Below are 19,357 nucleotides of genomic sequence, written 5' to 3' on the forward strand. Positions count from 1 at the left end.
TCTAGGAAGTCCTACAGAATGTGAATGCTGAGAGGACTCCAGAGACCAAGCCCCCTTTCCCCACCCCTCTGCAAACACACAGCCTGGGGCACTACTGGTTGGGGGATGAAGTCCTCTTGGCTCTAGAGTGACATTGGGGATCCAACAAGCCCATATGTTACCTGCAGTTAGTCCCACACAGCGGAAATGCTGATTTGGAGGCCACGACCCCTTTCTCCACCACTCAGCAAACGCACCTCCTTGCACATTGCTGGTAGAGAGATGTAATCCTCTTGGTTGCTGAGGGTTCTTGGAGGCTCAGAAGCCCTCCTGCTACCTCCTATAAGTCCTACATAGCAGGATTCCTGAGAGGTGGTTGGAGGCCCGCTCCCTTTCTCCACCACTGCAAATGCGACTACTAGTTAGAAAGCACCAATTTCTTTTTTTAAAACAAAGGTTAAAGGGGAATTATAGTTAGGAAATAGAATTAAGAAGTCTTTGAAATTCACTGAAATAACAAAGGTTACAGGGACTTTATAGTTATGCTCCAATTTCACACACAAAACCAGTGAAATTCAGCAGTTATAGTTACCTAAGCTATAGTTACCTGAGCTAACTATAAATGATGCCCCCTCAATGCACGGCTTATGACCTCACATATTAGATCACTCATGACATGGTCAGTGAGATCACGAATGTCACGGATGGCCCAGTAGAAGGTTTTTGCCGAAAGGTGTTGCCCGGTTTGTTAGCATTGAGCACTTTCGTTTTTGTAAAAGGAAAAATAAAGAATGTTTGAAACATACCAGATCTGTGCCATCTCCTGCTTTGAGCCTGAGGAGTTAAAGGAGGATCAGTGTATTGGGAACTGTATTCACATATATATATGTCTGACGCCAATAGGTAGTTATAGTTAGGACCTAGTTTCCATAGGAAAAGCATTTTTTGCCTTGCCTATATCTTTGGCACAAAAAAAGGAGTTAGGTCCTAAGTGGGACTGAGGAGGGGGCTGGAACGTTTTATGCTAAATAAACAAGAGAAATGCCCAACATCCTCGTGTCTTGGTAATGCAATTAATGTAACATGACCAAATATAGATTAATCAAACCTGGTCAGGTACTTTTATTTATACCCATCACTCAATAATTTACTTTTTTAGAAAGTGTGTGTTTTTTTAGGCAAAAAAAGGTATGTACATTTATGACATCACATAACCAAACAAATAAACACTTTTAACAAAAAACATACGTAGAAACTTACATCCAAATGACATAAACATTAAATATTAACAATTCATATGGGTATAAATAAAAGTACCTGACCAGGTTTGATTAATCTATATTTGGTTATGTTACATTAATTGCATTACCAAGACACGAGGATGTTGGGCATTTCTCTTGTTTATTTTGCCTATATCTTTGGCACCGGTTGACAGATCTATACAAAAGTTTCCCAAAAAAGTGACTAGAAAGTAAGCTGTGTTGTGCATGGAAAGTTTTGGGGTGATCCATTAAGGGGGGCTGAAAAAAGGGAGTTTAAAAAAGTGCAATATTCCATTGTAATTTCTATAGGATGCGTAGTTGAACCTACAGCCGAAACCGCTGGATTTAATTACACCAAATTTGGTAGAAAGGTAGATCTTGTTGAACATTTTTAACACATGCTGCTACAATAAATTTGGATTGAATAGTACGTACATAAAGACATTATTAATTGTAATGATGACAATATTGAAGTATGGCATTATTTTGCATATGCACAACTGGTTTAAATGCCATTGAACTTGTTTTTTTAATGAGTGTCTTAGCCCATTTGGGCAGAATTGTGATGCACCAATACCTTTGTAATATGAGGTACAAGCAGAAACCTGTGAATATCTGATAGCTTATGGCTTTAATATTAGCCATCTGTGCAAGGAGAAAAGTGATATACAAATGTGCATTCAACCTTCAACATTGTCATAATGACGAATAATAATGTGTTTATGGATGTACTGTTCAACCCCAATTCATTGTAACAGCATGTGTTAAAATGCTCAACTAAAAGTGTGAGGAAATACTTTATTAGTGTAAAGCATGAATTACAATATTATAGGATTGCCACCGTGGGCAACTCCAAAAATTCCCATGTAGTGTTACTTTTATTGTTGGTGGGGGAAATCACAAATATTTACGAACTGTTTGTGGAAACGTAACTGACCCATGACCAAGGAGCTATGAGCTCTGAAACGTGTCAGGCGTCTGTGATGCTTTCTTTTTTTTTAATTCATCACTTTCTCAATAAAAGTGATGCTTTAATAAATCAATCACTCTGAGAGGAATTGAGCCACAGCCCGTCTCTTCTTTTACGTTACTCCCAGAGAAGAGAGTGTTGGAGTAATTTGGGGTTCGCTACCCCACCGCGCGTTCGCCGTCAAAAGAGGTGGGGGACTTAGTGGTTTCCATTGACAGATATATCTGTAAGTGTAAAAAAACACTTAATACTTAAAACAATTAATACTTACCTGTAAATCGTTAATAATGAATATGTCTTTACCATTCATGCCTTACAATGACATTATTTGCAATGGTATGCGCGGTAAAGGCATATTCGTTGTAAAATTTTGCGTGGGAAAGACTTGCGTGGTAGTGTCACATGCCTGGCAAAGCCTGGTGTGATAAAGGCATGTGGGGTTGCGGTGTCATTGTAAAGGCTGTTTCAAGCAAAAGCCATCATCACTTACTGAACCATTCATCTACTGTACTAGATATCTCCCTCCAATCCCCCATCCCTTGTGCCTATTCAGAAAGTCCAAAATATACTGCAAGTGAGCCACCAAAGACCCATAATCTATCTCTAATCGCATTTACATTCTTCCTCAAGGTCCTACAAATTAGTCCATGCTGTACATTGAATAGAAACACTGTGCAATGATTCATGCCACTTTGTCACAATTATTGGTTGATGCATAGATGATTTCTTTACATTTTAATTACATATAACTACTGTTGAACCATTTGTAAACTGTGCGCCATTTACTCAAATTCCTTTAGTGCAGTATTAGTTTTAAAATACCCATGAACAAATGTAGAATATGAATGAAAAGTATGCCGCCACTTCTCCCCCAAATATAATTATTCAAACCGTCCTTCATTTTTTGTTAGTATAAAGGGTAGTGATGTATTTCTGCATGAAACTTAATTGTTAAGCACAATCTTCAGCATCGTAAATAAAGTACATGTTGCAGAGGTCTTTATGGAAGTTTAAAAGTCACTGTCAACCAACCACTGTGCCAAAATGCACCCACTGCAGTGGGCAGTCCATGTTCACTTAAATGTAAACATTGAAGATGGACTGCTGTAAAACTGGCGATTTTCTTTGACAATGGACATGAGAGGCCTAACATTATCATAAAGGACTTCAGCATTCATTGGCCCGTGGGAAAAACATTGTGGGAGCAGCCCCTGCACACTAGTGCAGAAACTACAACTGTCCTCATTACTTTGGTAATCTAGTTTCTAATAGATCCTGGAGAAAACACATAAACTGAAAGAAAAATAAACTTAATATTAGATTTACATGCTGTCACTTATTGGATTGCAGTGATCTTACTTGCTCCTTTACATGTCGTTGTTGGTCTTACACATTTTGATTTTAGAAACTAGGGGCCGATTATGATCGCGGACGGACTTGAGTCCGTCCGCGATCACCGAGGATGAGGGAACGTCCACATGGGCTGCGGCGTTCCCTCCTGTGCTATTAGGATGTGAACGCCACCCTGGCGGTCACATCCTCTATTTTTAACATTGCGGCGGGTGCAGCTTCAAGCTGCACCCGCAGCAATGTTAAAAATGCACACATTGCATTTGTATGTAGAAAGTGGCAGGCACCGCGCGGTGCCTGCCGCTTTCTGCATACAAATACAGTGGGTACCATAGGTACCCCCCATGTGCACCCCCACCCCCCCTTCACCTATTGGGCCCGCAACGGGCCCCTGCAGTGAAGATCCGTATGCTTGTCAACGGTGGTAAACCCGCCGCTGAAAAGCATATCTTGGCAGCAATCCTAATATGGCGGACGGTGTCTGAGAGACACCACCACCATATTAGAGCTTTTCCGCCGCGGTTGTAAGCCAACCGCGGCGGAAAAGCGGCGGACGGAAACCAGGACCCACCAGCCATCCTAATGTGGCGGTGGGTCTTTGGTGGGTCCGCTGTGGTTTTTCCGCATCCTCCGGGCCGGCGGTGGCTTCCGCCGGCCCGGAGGATGCGGAAATTCCACAATCATAATATGCCCCTATATGAATAGTTTTCGGTATTGTATGACAAAATTATCTACATTTTGCCAAAGCCTCATCTGTAAAATGATGAATAGTTGCTCGGGAATTAGGTGAGCCACGGAGCATTAACTCTCTTTTTTAAAACAAATATGCATATTACTGAATAAAGTTGAACATTCTGGATACTAAAACACTTTGTAATAAATATTAAACAAATTAAAGTGCCAGACTGCAATGTAGATGCACTTTCAGGCTGACTGCCATGGAGCGTGGGTTGGATACATCAAGCGGATTCTTCCCAGTCAAAGATTTTACCTTCTTATTTAATATCTAAAATGGACATCATAATCCAACACGTAGGCTATTTTACAGGATTCATCTGCTGAGGTCCTCTCTAAGTTGGATAGCCACTGGATGAGGGCCCACTGAAATCTATAAAAAGCTCAGAGCAGAAGAAATACACAATTTGCTGCTTACACTCGGGAGGACTTGGAAGTTCAAACACTCTCTTAGTCCCAACTTTGTAAGTTTCTGGGGCAGCTCCTCTTAGTCACTTCAAAGACTCCCGGGACCTCAGGGGCAACACTTAAGGACCAGGACTAAGTCTAGAAGAGTCCAGTCCACTTCCAGTTGCTAGTTGTCCACTTCTTAGTCCGAAGTACAAGTGTGAACACCTCCCGTTCTTCAGGCCGCCACATTTGTCAAACAGTAGGTCCAGTTCCTCTTCTGATTTCCCCCAGGTCCAAGAAATGTGATGTTGAGCAGTGGGTGAGGTGCCATCTTTGTAGTTATCACAAGCCAGTGGTTTAGGGTCACTCCTGGACACTCCCTAACGAATGAGGGAAATGTTTCCATGCGCAAACCTTCCCATGTTTGCAGCAGATTCTGTTTGCCATACGGCAGACTATCGCAAACTGCACTATTCGGAGGCAAATGAAAAATGGCAGAATATTTCTGCCCCTAAAGAGAGCTTATGTATCCAACCAAGGTTGTGTTTTGGAAATTGAGCAGTCCTCTCTGTAATCCAAAGGATGCTTTATTGCATTTTTACTTCTTTGACCTACAGAGTACTTTCTTTAGGGCATCCTTTACATCTTTGTTTCTCAAGCTGTATATGAAGGGGTTCAACATTGGTGCCACAATAGTGTACATAACACTGACCACACGGTCATAATCCAGGGAGTAACTTGAAGATGGCCGAAAATACATGAAGATATCTGTGCCATAGAAGAGGGTAACTACAACTAGATGGGAGAAGCAAGTTGAGAAGGCTTTCCATCTTCCCTGTTCAGAAGGCACTTTCAGCAGAGTAAAGACTATCAGGGCATAAGAGATGGCAATCAAGATGAATGGGCCCATAACAACAATGGAGCCTTCTGTGAAAATAATGAGCTCATATATTGATGTGTCCGAGCAAGAGAGCTTCAGCAGTGGTGGAATGTCACAGAAGAAGTGGTGTAGGATATTGGACTTGCAGAAGGACAACCTGGAGGCCATGACACTGTATATCAGAGAATGAAATGCAGAGATGACCCATGACACTATAACTAACACAAGGCAGACTTGCCTGCTCATCACAGTGGTGTAGTGGAGAGGGTTACAAATGGCCACATACCTATCATAAGCCATCACACCCAGGAGGAAACTCTCCATGTTACCAATCAAAAGAAAGAAGTAGAGCTGGGCCACACACCCGCTGAAATGAATGCTCTTCTTCTCGGAAAGAATGTTGGCCAGGAGTTTTGGAACAGTTACAGATGTGAGACAAATGTCAACAAATGAAAAGTTACTAAGAAAGAAATACATGGGAGTGTGCAACCGACATTCTGATCGAATGATCGAGATGATGGTTGTGTTTCCTAGAAGAGTGGTAACATACATTGTCAGAAATATCACAAAGAGCCACAATTGTGTCCTTGGCTGGTCCGAGAGTCCTAGAAGGATGAATTCTTTCGTAAATGTCCAATTCTTCAGGGCCACCTGTGTATCTGGAAGCTGGTAATAGGAAAAAATTAATATCTGATACATTTGACACCAAAACTGTCATTGTTTTAAATTATTTTGTCTAAATATTTGGATAAACGTACAACAACCTTGTTAAATTCTTGAACATAAAGCATAAATCTTTTCAGATATAATTGTGTAAAGGTGAGCAACTACCCTTAATAACGCCACAGGAAATTTCTAAACCTTGCAGGGGCAAAGTTTAGACTGATCTGCCTCGCCAGGTGATGTTTTCTCTTCAGCCAGGTGTTCTGAAATGGTGGAAATGCTAAATAAAGCCCTGTCCGATGGACAGTAATAAAATACTTACTACCCTTCATCCTGAGTAGCATTTGGTACTGACGCACTCTCCAGTTACTCTTGACACTTAGGGCCCCATTAGGATGGCGGGCGGATGACATGCAGAAATGACCCCCCACCATATTACAATGCCTGGGGGGTCAGCGCGCTTTTCCACCCGGTCGACATGTCGACCGAGCGGAAAAGGGTTCTATATGGTGGCGGTGTCTGAAAGACACCGCCAGCCATATTAGGATGTGGGATGAGGGATTTGAAATGCCTTTCCGTGGCGGCATTGCCACCACGGAAAGGCATGCAAAGTCTGCTTGGGGAGCCCATTGCAGGCCCCCCGGGACTCCTAGGGGGTGGGGGGTGCACATGGGGGGTACCTATGGTACCCCCCTGAAGTTCCATGCACAACATGGCAGGCACTGCGCGGTGCCTGCCATGTTGTGCACGGAAGTGCACAAAATGCCTCCCTGGCATTGTGGCGGGCGGTGCGGAGTGCACCGCCCGCCACAATGATAGGAATGCAGAATGTGCCCACCACTGTGGCGGGCACATCCTAATGGCAGCCACGGGACCCCCGCCCTTATGGCGGGCGGTCCCTTTGTACGATGGGATGGCATCCTAATGTGCCCCTTAGAGTACAGGACTTCCTAAAGGGCAGGGATGTATAGAAGCGGTTACCAAGTACACAGGGCCCTTTGCACTCCTCTCCCTTTTATTTTTCATTTACTAAGAGTTTTACTCTGCACCAACAGAGGGCTAAAGAAAAATGATAAATTTTCTGACACACTAGACAAAAAGAAATGGATTTAAAACAAATGCTATTTGGCACATCTACACCTACTAAAGGCACGATTTTCAGCAGAGTGATAAAAAAATAATCTGATATATGTATGAAGTTTTATGTCGCCATCAGAGTAATCTCTAGTGATGGAGAATTCTTAGGCAAAATGATGGATTACCCGTCATACATTCAGTATCTTATCTATCTGATTTACATTCAGTTGATGGGGTATGTCCTGACAGTGGAAACTCTTGCAGTCCCAACAGTCCTCACCAATTTGTTTAGTTAACTCCACCAGAAATGACGGCTGAGCACCCGCCCGCTCTAGCATGTCTGATTGGCCCAATTTCTGCTGGAGTTACTGCTGAGAAAGATATCTGTTCCAAGGTGGTGGATTGTCACATCAAGTATGGAGGAAACAACCTCTAGCGTTTTAGGGAGAATTTTATGCATTTCTTTAGTTTGTGATTGTGTGTCGCTTCCTTACCTGCTTATGTTCTTCAAAGTACTCAGTGTCTTAGATATAAGTATGTGTCTGGTAAGTGATGGGATGTGAGGATCTACTACAAATGAGAGATATTGGCTGATGCATTCATTGCATCCAACTCTTGTCAGGTGCAGGTTTAGAGAGTTCCAAATGTTATTGCCTAGGATTACGAATTATCTACCTCTGTGGTCCAGCTATTTAAATAAGGGTCGACTTAGCACCTGTGCAGTAACAGAGTGAAAATTTCTGATTGGTATGCAGCAGGGTGCAATAAACCATAGTTCATTTGTTGCAAGGTATTATGCATGGTTTTGTGGACCATGCACAGGACCTTGCACTTGATCCTTGGTTCCACCAGGAGCCTGTTTAGTACTTTTAGAGCTGGTGTGGTGCGATTATGTGTGCAAATGCACATTCTGGTACCTGTTTTTTAGTCTTAGTAGCCCAGTGATGGAGTGATTTGGGAGCTTAGTATAGATGGTATTGCAAATACCTGTGAGCAGCAAGACCATATCTCTAGTAACTTTTACCTGGTGACTGGTTTGGAGGAGCACACAGATTCTGTGTAGGATGAGCACCTACCTGTAAACCCCATAACCAACGCACTCACTTGAGGCAAGAACGAGAAGTCAATGCTAAAGATGTTTATACATGTGGACATTCACTGATAATGTAGCGATATCTTGGGTGTACATTTCTAGTGCCCCCATGTAGTTCTGAAAATTCCATAAGACATAACATACTCCTAGATGTGTCCTCAACAATGATCAACCCACTGTATTGGATACTACTCCATTGGTGGAAAAACCTGTCCCACATCAATGAGAAATGCAATATTCCTATACTGCCTTGATGACTCAGAAAATGGGTGACACACAAGCTGTCAACCCAACTTTAAATCAGACCTGAAGTCATTATGCATTTAATGTTCTTTCTTAGCTAACAAAATATAAGGGCTTCATGGCCCATTTTTGTAGAGAACAATACCCTACACAAGACTGTCTGTAATCTTGTGGATAAATGCTCCAAGAAGAGAAATTCTTTATCATGAAAGATTACAATACGGCATTTCCTTCCTACAAAAGCACAATGTTTAGGATTTGGATGAGCCTTGAGCTGGATTAATTTTAAAGCTCTGCAAAACATGAAAATGTTTACCCACTGGTTCTCCTTTACCCAAGCTAAGATCAGCAGAAATCACAGACTTGCAACCATCTAATGCCTCATGGGCCTTCTCTGAAAGAAATAAGGACACCAATGCAAGACATAGAGCTATGGGATGAATCTCTTAAGCCACTTGTCAGCCAACCTAGACCACTCAAATCTACTTATATATGGATGAGCTGGAGGAGACCAGGAATCTTTGATAACTGTCAATGCTTTCTGCAAAAGTCGCAGTACATGCCAGGATGACCAGATGTTTCCCAAACCCTGAGCTGAAAATAGCTCTGAAGGACAAAGCCATGAGGACACTCTTGAGGGTCTAAGACTAAGAGGACAAATCAAGAAGAGCTCTGGGGAAATCTACAGAGTTCCAGAAGTGGCAAGTACCACACCTGAAAATAAAAACACATAAACCCTGGAGACTATCCACATACGGAACCAGAGACCAAGGGGCTTCAAGGATGAGCTATATTCTAGTCACAAACTGTTACACACAAAAAAGCCACTGAGTGAAAACCTTTGGGATTTTAATCTTGCGCATTTTGCACTATGCTCATGTTACTTCAGCAATCTACTAGATATACACACACACACATGTTACAGGATGTCCTAACATACCACCAGGTGTCATGTTTCATCATAGGACTCCCCTTGCTCTCCAAAAACCTGTTTTGATGGAGAGCGGGCCTACGCCCTGAAGTGAGGAAGGCACTTCTAACTAAGTATGGAACTGTTAAATAGAAAAAAATTAAAAACCAATGTGGCACACCAATGTGATTTTCATACTGGGTGGGGTACCACTTGGTTTTAAAAATACAGTGTGGAGAAAAAAGGAACTAGTACCCCGTCACCACTCAAACCATCAACATGATTCTGCCTGTTGGATCAAAAGAGTCCATAGCATTTGCCAGGATGGGGCTCAGGATCCTCTTGTAGCATATAAGCAATGTGCATGCCACTGATAAGTGGTCTGACCTTTGATGTCACACTATGATATTTGGTCCCTAGCTACCTACAAGACATTAATGTTACAATTATACTTACCAAATTTCTTGACTGAACATTTAGGAAAAATATCCCACTCATAACATGCAAGCATTAAATGCATGCATTACTTTCATGTGGTGTGGGTGTGACACTGCACTCACATATCACACATCCTGTGAAAATAGCTCACATCCTCTTACTATAATCTTGGGTCATCTGGTCCCAAAGGAGGAACGGCTCAGGAACCCCTGCAGTCACACACTATAAGGGAGGTTTCCCACCTGACCTGTCCAAAAGGAAATCATGAAAACCAGTGATACTGAATCCCACCTGGCATGTATCACTGTTCTGTGAATCACTGTAAGGAAGAGATTTCATAATCCTAAAACGCCCCCTTTCTTTCTGGAATGAATCTACCACCTCTGCTGAAAGAATAGGAACCTTAATAGCTCAAATATAGGACAGACAGTTCCACTTAAAATGGACCCCACAGACAAATATTGTTTCTTAAAAACCATTGAACCAGACACCAATCACTCTTGTTCTGCAGGCATAAATGTGAATACCCCATTGATCAAATCTACTTAACCTTTGGACCTTACACCTCCTAACTTGTTTATATATCTGACAGCTGACATTATGTCAACAGTTTATTTGATCTTGAGCCAAGCTTTTTACAGCAAAAAAACATTCAAGTAGCTCTAACTAATTTATATGATAGTGAGCATCGTTGAGCGACCACTTGTCTCATTTGACTATGTTCCAGCATCATGTACACAGCAAACTTTTTTGGTGTCTGACTCAAACATGATACCTTGGCCTGGTCAAAAATAGACTTTCCCTTCCAGGCCTCTCTCAATCTGAAAGATACACTAGTCCAACTCCTCTCTTGCCTTTGTAGAAAGGGAAACTACGGCTGAGCAACAGAGGCCTCTGCAAAGATGCTAAACTTTCAGGCTTCTAATGTTTGGTATAGGAGCCGACAACATTGCCTGAATGGACACAGACAAAATACTTATTATCCTAGATAATCTCCTGGGAGAACACGTGCCCAATCTCAGCAATGATTACATCTCTTTTTTTAAATTAACCTGGACCTCCCCCAACATAGTCTCTTCCTGTTCCTCAGGCACTAATCGCTCAATCCCGCTAGTCCTAATCAGGTATAACCACGATGCATGGGAGTTATGGATGTGATTTCAGATGAGTGGGGTGCTCAGGAGTGTGCAAAACATCTGTATTTGGATCAACAACCTATGGGGGTCATGGATTACAATTTGATTTGCGGATGATGTGAGGGGAGCCTTTCAAAATGTGGAAGTATTATTTGACACTGCATAGGTATAGCTGATTAGGACTAGGGGGATTGAGGGTGTAGTGCCTAAGGAACAGCAAGAGACTATGTTGAATATCTGCTCCTGAGAGTGATGGGGCAGCGGCTCCTTTAGAGCATGATGGCTACTGAGAAAACCTCTGTATTAAGCCAGTGGAATAGTAGAATTATGGTACACTACTGGCTCTTTATGTTACCACCCATCAAGGGTTTTACATTGATTTGATGCAAAATGTCAATATTTATACATCAATGAAGCCGGTTTGGTGATGTACTAAACATTAAGACATTACACTCAAGATGGCGGCCAAAATATGGTACTTGACCTACATTGCATAGTTCTCTCTCTGCTTCCCTTCCACTCGCCAATAGGAGCGTTCTTTGGATATTTTAAATGCATTATCCAACCATGTATGTTTCATTTATTGAGCATCAATTGATAAAGGCGTTGGAGCCTTAACACGTCTTGCTAAAAAGAATCAATGGATTTTGGATTGAGAAATGCACCCCTGTTTCCGTATTATTTCCCTGCCCCATGGAGACATTTTGTGTGCATATAGCGAGAGTCCATCCTTATGAACGGAGAACCCACCCAACTATAGTGCAGCAGTTTCATGATGGACCTTTTGAAACAAACTACATGGAGATTACTGCCAGAACCACCACACTTTGAAGGAATGCTGCATGGGAGTCATGGATGTGATTTCAGATGAGCTGGTGTGTTTGCCAGTGTGCCCGAAACTCCAAGTTTAGATGAACGACCTACGGGGGTCATGGATTACAATTTAATTTGCTACTGAGGTGAGAGACACCTTTCAAAATGTGGAAATATTATTTGATACTGCACGATCATAGCTGATTAGGATTAGCGGGATTGAGCGCTTAGTGCCTGAGGAACAGCAAGAGACTATGTTGAATACCTGCTCCTGAGAGTGATGAGGCAGCGGCTCATATCGAGCGTGATGGTTATTGAAAAAACTTCTGTATTAAGCCAGTCGAATGGTGGAATAATGGTACAGTGCTGGCTCTTTGTGTTACCACCCATTAAGGGTTTTAGATTGATTTGATGGCAACATGTCAATATGCATACATCAATGATGCCTGTATGGCGATATACTAAACATTGAAACATTACACCCAAGATGGTGGCCAAAATATGGTATTTGACATAGACGGCATAGTTCTCTATCTGCCTCCCGGCCACCCACTAATTGGAGCGTTCTTTGGATATTTTAAAGGCATTAGCCAGCCATGTATGTTTCATTTATTGTGCAGCAATTGCTAAAGGCATTGAAGCCGAAACCCGTCTTGTTAAAAATAAATAAGGGATTTGGGATTGAGAAATGCAACTGTGTTCCTGTATCATTTCCCTGCCCAGGGAGACTTGGTTTGTGCATATATACGTATATATAATATGTATGTTTCGGTGTGCAAACTGTTTCTACAATTAAAACCCAAGTGGGCACGGGAGCAACATTCGAGGTAAAAGCTCGTGATGTGAGTGGACAATGGAGCATGCTGTGACATCACCCCACTTGGGTTTTAATTGTAGAAACAGTTTGCACACCGAAACGGACTCACTCGAGTTTCATGATATTTCCTGCACTACCAGGACCATAAGGCAGCGTGAGCAGCCCCGCCCACTGAGGCATCCAGGGAAATAAAAGTGCATCAAAATGGCGTTTCTGGTGTCCAACACAAACTTTTTGCCATTGAAGAAGGGAACTGCTTGTTCCCGAAACGCGTCTGGCAGGGTGAAATGAACAATGATGTACAGAGATGACGATTTGCCCACCTGTAAGCTTTTACCATTAAAGAATCGAGAATGATACGCTGCTGTTGGCTTTTCCTCACTGGGGCTTACCTGATATATATATATATATATATATATAAACACCAAGTTTGCCTGCAAAGGAAGGAGCCCACAAGCAAGGTGAAATCACGGCTTTTTATTCCTGTTGGGAGCAGCAGTGAAATGGATGCAAATTTCCAGCAACAAGCATCAAAGTCCAGCCTGACGCGTTTCGTAGCCTTACTTCATCAGAGGCTTGGGCGTGTACTCCGAGGCAAGCATTTTTATCAGGCAGCAACATACTTCCCGCCTCAGTGGGCGTTGCCAATCAGATGGCCTTGTGGTCTTGGTAGTCACCTGTCCTACTCGAGTATGTAGCCTGCCCCCAAGCACCTAGATAATGTCACAATAAAACCCGAGTGGGGTGTGCTGTTATGCTTCTCAATTCAAAGCTGTCCATAGTCTGCCAACAAGTGCCCCATTGCTTCCATACCGGTGGCGTTTTTAGGCGTCTCCATGGGGGGCCAGCAAGCCCCAGGGCCTCCTTCCGCGGCTCAGGCTCACCGCTCAAACATAAACACCAAGTTTGCCTGCAAAGAAAGGAGCCCACAAGCAAGGTGAAATCACGGCTTTTTATTCCTGTTGGGAGCAGCAGTGAAATGGATGCAAATTTCCAGCAACAAGCATCAAAGTCCAGCAATGGGGCACTTGTTGGCAGACTATGGACAGCTTTGAATTGAGAAGCATAACAGCACACCCCACTCGGGTTTTATTGTGACATTATCTAGGTGCCTGGGGGCAGGCTACTCACTCGAGTAGGACAGGTGACTACCAAGAGCACAAGGCCATCTGATTGGCAATGCCCACTGAGGCGGGAAGTATGTTGCTGCCTGATAAAAATGCTTGCCTCGGAGTACAAGCCCAAGCCTCTGATGAAGTAAGGCTACGAAACGCGTCAGGCTGGACTTTGATGCTTGTTGCTGGAAATTTGCATCCATTTCACTGCTGCTCCCAACAGGAATAAAAAGCCGTGATTTCACCTTGCTTGTGGGCTCCTTCCTTTGCAGGCAAACTTGGTGTTTATATATATATATATATTCACAGAAAAAACCATAGGTTATAGACCATATATAGTTAGGAATTAGCATTTACAAAACCTTGAAAATTCACTGAAAAAACCACAGGTTATAGACCATATATAGTTAGGAATTAGCATTTAGAAAACCTTATTTTACTCACACAAAACCATTGAAATTCCATATATAGTTAGTTGCACTAACTATATATCGTGCACCCGCAATCCACTGCTGATGATGTCACATATTACATCATTCATGACATGGTCAGTGACATCACTGATGACATCTCAAATGACATCACTGATGACATCACTGATAACAACATCCAGTGATTTTTTGTTTCTATAAAGTTTAAATATGTCTTACATATTGAAGAATGAGTGGATGTGTAAGTGTCTGGACGAAGGATTTAGTAGGTGCATGACTGACTGTATGAGTGAGTGATTAAATGTGTCTCACTGACTGCATGGGTTAGTGACTAAACTGTCTTAATTTGTGCATCATTATGTCTGTTGTTCTGTAAACTGCTGCATGTGTTGATCAGTAGCTATATGAGTAACTATATGGGTTATTGATTGATTGCCCAAGTATTTGTATGGGAGACTGAGTGTGTGTGTGGCTAGCTGGGAGGTGTGTGACTCTGTGCAGATCAATCTGTACTTGTATCAATGATTGTATAAGAAGGTAAGTATGTGTTAGTATATGTTTGAAAATGTAAGGTGCTCTATGTTTAACTGTATAGACAAGAAAATGGAAGTGTCATTGATTCTTTACAGGACTGACTAGGTGTGTGAGTAACTCCATGGATGAGTGGCAGACTGTGAGTGTCTGTATAGGTGTATGAGTGCATATGATAGTGTTGTAAAGATGAGTGATTGTATGTATGAATGATTGTATGGGTGAATGAGTGAAGGTGTGTGTAGACGTAGCAATCAGTGAGTGCGTATGTAGTAACTAGTATTGGTGTGTCAATGGTTTCAAAAATTATACTCTCTTTTTAACACTGGGTGAAACAGAGGTTATATTAAAATGTGAGGAGATGCATTGTATTGTCACATGAATGATATCATCAGTGATGTGGTCATTGATGTCAAATGAGATGTCATCAGTGATGTCATCAGTGATGTCATTTGAGATGTCATCAGTGATGTCATCAGTGATGTCACTGACCATGTCATGAATGATGTAATATGTGACATCATCAGCAGTGGATTGCGGGTGCACGATATATAGTTAGTGCAACTAACTATATATGGAATTTCAATGGTTTTGTGTGAGTAAAATAAGGTTTTCTAAATGCTAATTCCTAACTATATATGGTCTATAACCTGTGGTTTTTTCAGTGAATTTTCAAGGTTTTGTAAATGCTAATTCCTAACTATATATGGTCTATAACCTATGTTTTTTTCTGTGAATTTCATTGGTTTTTTAACAGCTAATATCTGTAGCTGTAAAATGTATTCTTCTTTAAATCCAAAAATATATTTTATATGTTTATGAATAATTTTTTTTTTTAATATTTTTTTTTCTTCGTTCCCGCTTCGCGAATCGGGAAGCTTCCCGTTAGCTGACCTTGATGCCGCGAAATAGACCGCGAGCCGGTAAACGTTTCTTTACCGCAAGTGCCGCGTTAGAAAACAACATTGTGACGCCTCCCGTCCGCATGACGTTTCACGTTGTCGCGTGATACGTCATATGACGTGCTACGTTAGCGAACTGGTACGCGAAGCGAGTCGCAAAGCGCAGGTTTCTGGAAGCAAACCGGGAGGCCCTGCAAAGCGCTTAACGTAAACACAGCAAGTCATGTGACTTGGTAATAACACTTTTCATTGGTTCATTTCACTTTTGGTTTCCTAATGATGTAAGACTAGGTCATATAATCTAAAATGAACACTTTTGATTGGTTGAGAACTCTTGTTTTTCCCAAATGATGAAAATCCCTCCTTCTTTCCTCACTCTGACTTTCATCATTGTGAGAGAAAGACCCTTTGTGATCACTGAGCAATGGCTTCTTTAGTAGCTTCAGCTGGTGCTTCCCCACCACCTCCACCACATCCAAGGAAGAGTGGACCACCTGCTCAAGTTATAATTCAACAAGAAGAAGAAGAAGAGGAACAGGACGACGAGCACGAAGAGAGGCAGTTTTTGCCTGAGCAGCCCAGGACGTCTCACCGGAAAGAAAACTTCATTTGGCAATTTTTTAAAATTCCCAAAGGTCAGAAAAAAGTAAATGCAAGATACGTAACTTGCCTTATATGTCAAGATAGACTGTCCAGAGGAACCGAGAAAAAATACAGTTTCGGAAACTACACAATGCATCGCCATATGACTAGGTGGCATCCTAACAACTACAGTGCTGCACAGTTTCGGAACGACCTAGATAATCTCCCTATTATGGCCAGAAGATCTGTTGTACCGGAAGTAACGGGACCAGAGGGCAGGGAGATGGTGCCAAATATACAAATGAAATTTGGTGAAGTAAAACACACCTGCGTATTTTGCGATGGATTCATTTCCTACGGAGAAAAAAGCATCACTCTGATCAACAGAGCTATTGACTATCATATGCAAGTTTGTACGAAACGCCCAAAATAATAAATACTTCTTTTTTTGTTTTGTTGCTCCTGTTGAGCCCTTTACAATGAATCGTTTTCATTGCCCCCTCCAAGAAAAACCCAAAAAAATATAAAACTTCAGAAAAATTCAAAAAAAGTAAAAAAATGTTCCGAAAAATAATAAAAAAAATATAAAACAACAAAAACAATAAAAAAAAAAGTTCTTTTCAGAACTACCTCCCCGTTATTAAAAAATTGGTACAATATTTGGAACTGTGCCAACCTCTATTTCTCTTAGTTCGCTTCCCAGTTCGCTCGCCGGTACGCGAACTAGAAGCGAACCAAAAACAGTAAGTATAAGGGAAGGAAACAGACACTTATGTTAAAAGAAAGACAGCTATAGGGGAGTAAACTAGAGATACTATTACCCGTAATCCACTGCTGATGATGTCACATATTACATCATTCATGACATGCTCAGTGACATCATCAGCAGAGGATTGCGGGTTTTTTGGCAACGTGCCTTATCCACGGTTCAATAACGCTGCCTTTTGCTTTATATAAGTTTTCAAATTGTATGAAATATATACCAATAGGTCGTTATGAACCTTTAGGTAGTGCTTTTCTTCATGAGGTCTGGTCGCTTCCATACACATACAGATGTTTCAAAGATGATCAAGAAGTTTATCTGAATGGAGAGGAATGCACTGAGACGCCAGATCATTCACTAATGTGTAGGCACATACAGTTACACGGTTCATGCAACAAACACCGACCAAATATGGCTTGCGTGTTGCAAGGCACGCCAGTTCCTGCTATCATCCCCACGTTCAAGTTGTTGGAAAATGGTAGTTATTTGATGCTCAATAATGAAGATTGTTCTGAGTTAATTGAAAAGGGTCTGCACCTCTGTACGGGTGTTCGCTATGTGAAGCACGAAAGTTTCACGGGCCGAACTCAAGGCCACCTCTCTCTGAGACAAAAGAGCTCTTATTCTTGCCATGCCGTTGAAATCTGTCCCAAGGTTGGTATTTGTGGCCAGATTGAAAACTCCCTATGTTCATGTGTGGGAGGAAATAGAACATTTCTGCAGCAAATAACCCGTTCACTTACTGTTACGATAAAAGGAATACTTTTAATTCAGATTTGCCTTTCAATTTCAGCAAGATGGTTCCGCCTATCTTTAACGCATCCTCCACAAAGACCCTGGCGCACTTTTTTAAAGTTGTTACCAGTGGTCTCGTGACTTCATTTGAGAAAATCTTTGGAGTCATCCCTCCTTCCTTTCATTCTATTTTCTCGACTCCGGTTCGTGGATTGGCATTTTTACTTGCATTACCAGCGGACGCTCTTGTGCTTTTTTACATTTTTAAATATGGATGTCCCTCCTATGCAACCTCCCACCCTGCAGCTGCTGACACTGTTCCGCAATCGCATGCTAGAATATTATGGCACAATGCCGTTGGCGATATTAAGCACGGCATATGGATTATCTTTTCGATTCTCCTACTTCACCTGTGTCCAGCCTGTATTTCACTGCCTGACCTGTGATTTCGATTGGGCCATTGATTTGTGTCTCTGCGGACCGGTTTCTCCTGACGTCGACTTTAATCAGCTGATGACTCCTATCATTACTCACGAGTTGGTTTGTCCTGGCGAAAGGATTATGGCTGTGGCATTGATGCATGGACTACTTGGTCCCTGGAATTTACTGGCGGCAGCACAGTCTTTCTTGGAACAGAGCTTTCTTGAAAACCCACCGAGCTGTCCTCTGATGGTGATAGAGGATCCGGTGCTGGGAGAGCACGTATGTTCTTTTCCGCTTTTAAATTGGATGGCTGAACTGTTTTCGGATGAAGACGGTGACTTCCTATTGGAGGCTGTTGCAGCTTATTTTGCATACACAGTTATGTCATAGACCTTTTTCATGTTTGATATGCTGAGTACTAGCATTTCATTGACAATTCATTGACTTATTTGTCAAGTTTTTATTATTTACCTTGCCTATTGGCTTAAGACTCGATAAAGTACTTGGCTGTTTTATTTTTCTTTAGCATTAAATTTTCCTAGTTTTTAATGCTTTACCTTGCGGACCGTCCACATATAAACTTGCAATCTGCTCTCATGAGATGGCACTTCTATTATCTTATTCAGTTCGTTTCCGGATCATGGGGAGGTGTCATCTAGGTCCTGGATATCTTTACACCGTGTTAAGTTAGCATGGGCTCATTACCGGTTTAAACGCCATTTTTCCTTTTTTGCAACTTCTGCACACGACACTTAGTTGTTGCTTTAGCTTTCCACCTAGTAGTTCATCGTGGTTTACATGAGAATAATATGTTATTGTTCTACTATCTGCTTTGCTTGTTAAACTATATCTGTACAGCGAGTGCTAAAGTTTCAAGAACAACACGATACAGAATTGTTATGAGGTCTGATCTCCACGACTTCATACTCATAACATAAGTGCAACTTCTGCCAATTCTGGGCATGAGGCGGGTTTTATATTGCTTTGCCGAACACACATACACAACAGTTGATGCGGTTCACATGAAGAGAGAGCTGGTGTATGCTGATGTGATTCCTTCAAATCTAAGACACTAAAGTATGGGCACGCCCTAAACCAACACAAAGAGACCTTCTTAGC

The 19,357-nt window shown here is 41.9% G+C and overlaps 1 protein-coding gene across 1 annotated transcript; it reads right to left on the reverse strand.

Moving 5' to 3' along the window:
- Window positions 1-5,284: 5,284 nt before the first annotated feature.
- Window positions 5,285-11,060, reverse strand: LOC144785038 (olfactory receptor 1f45-like). The gene is made up of 2 exons (XM_078664159.1): window positions 11,049-11,060; window positions 5,285-6,217 (listed from the first exon to the last, which is right to left on the reverse strand). Exons 1-2 carry the CDS (start codon window positions 11,058-11,060, stop codon window positions 5,285-5,287), a joined length of 945 nt encoding a protein of 314 aa, XP_078520285.1.
- Between the last annotated feature and the right edge of the window lie 8,297 nt (window positions 11,061-19,357).

The sequence above is a fragment of the Lissotriton helveticus genome, chromosome 10 (genome assembly GCF_964261635.1).
Source record: "Lissotriton helveticus chromosome 10, aLisHel1.1, whole genome shotgun sequence".
Classification (NCBI taxonomy): Eukaryota; Metazoa; Chordata; class Amphibia; order Caudata; family Salamandridae; genus Lissotriton; species Lissotriton helveticus.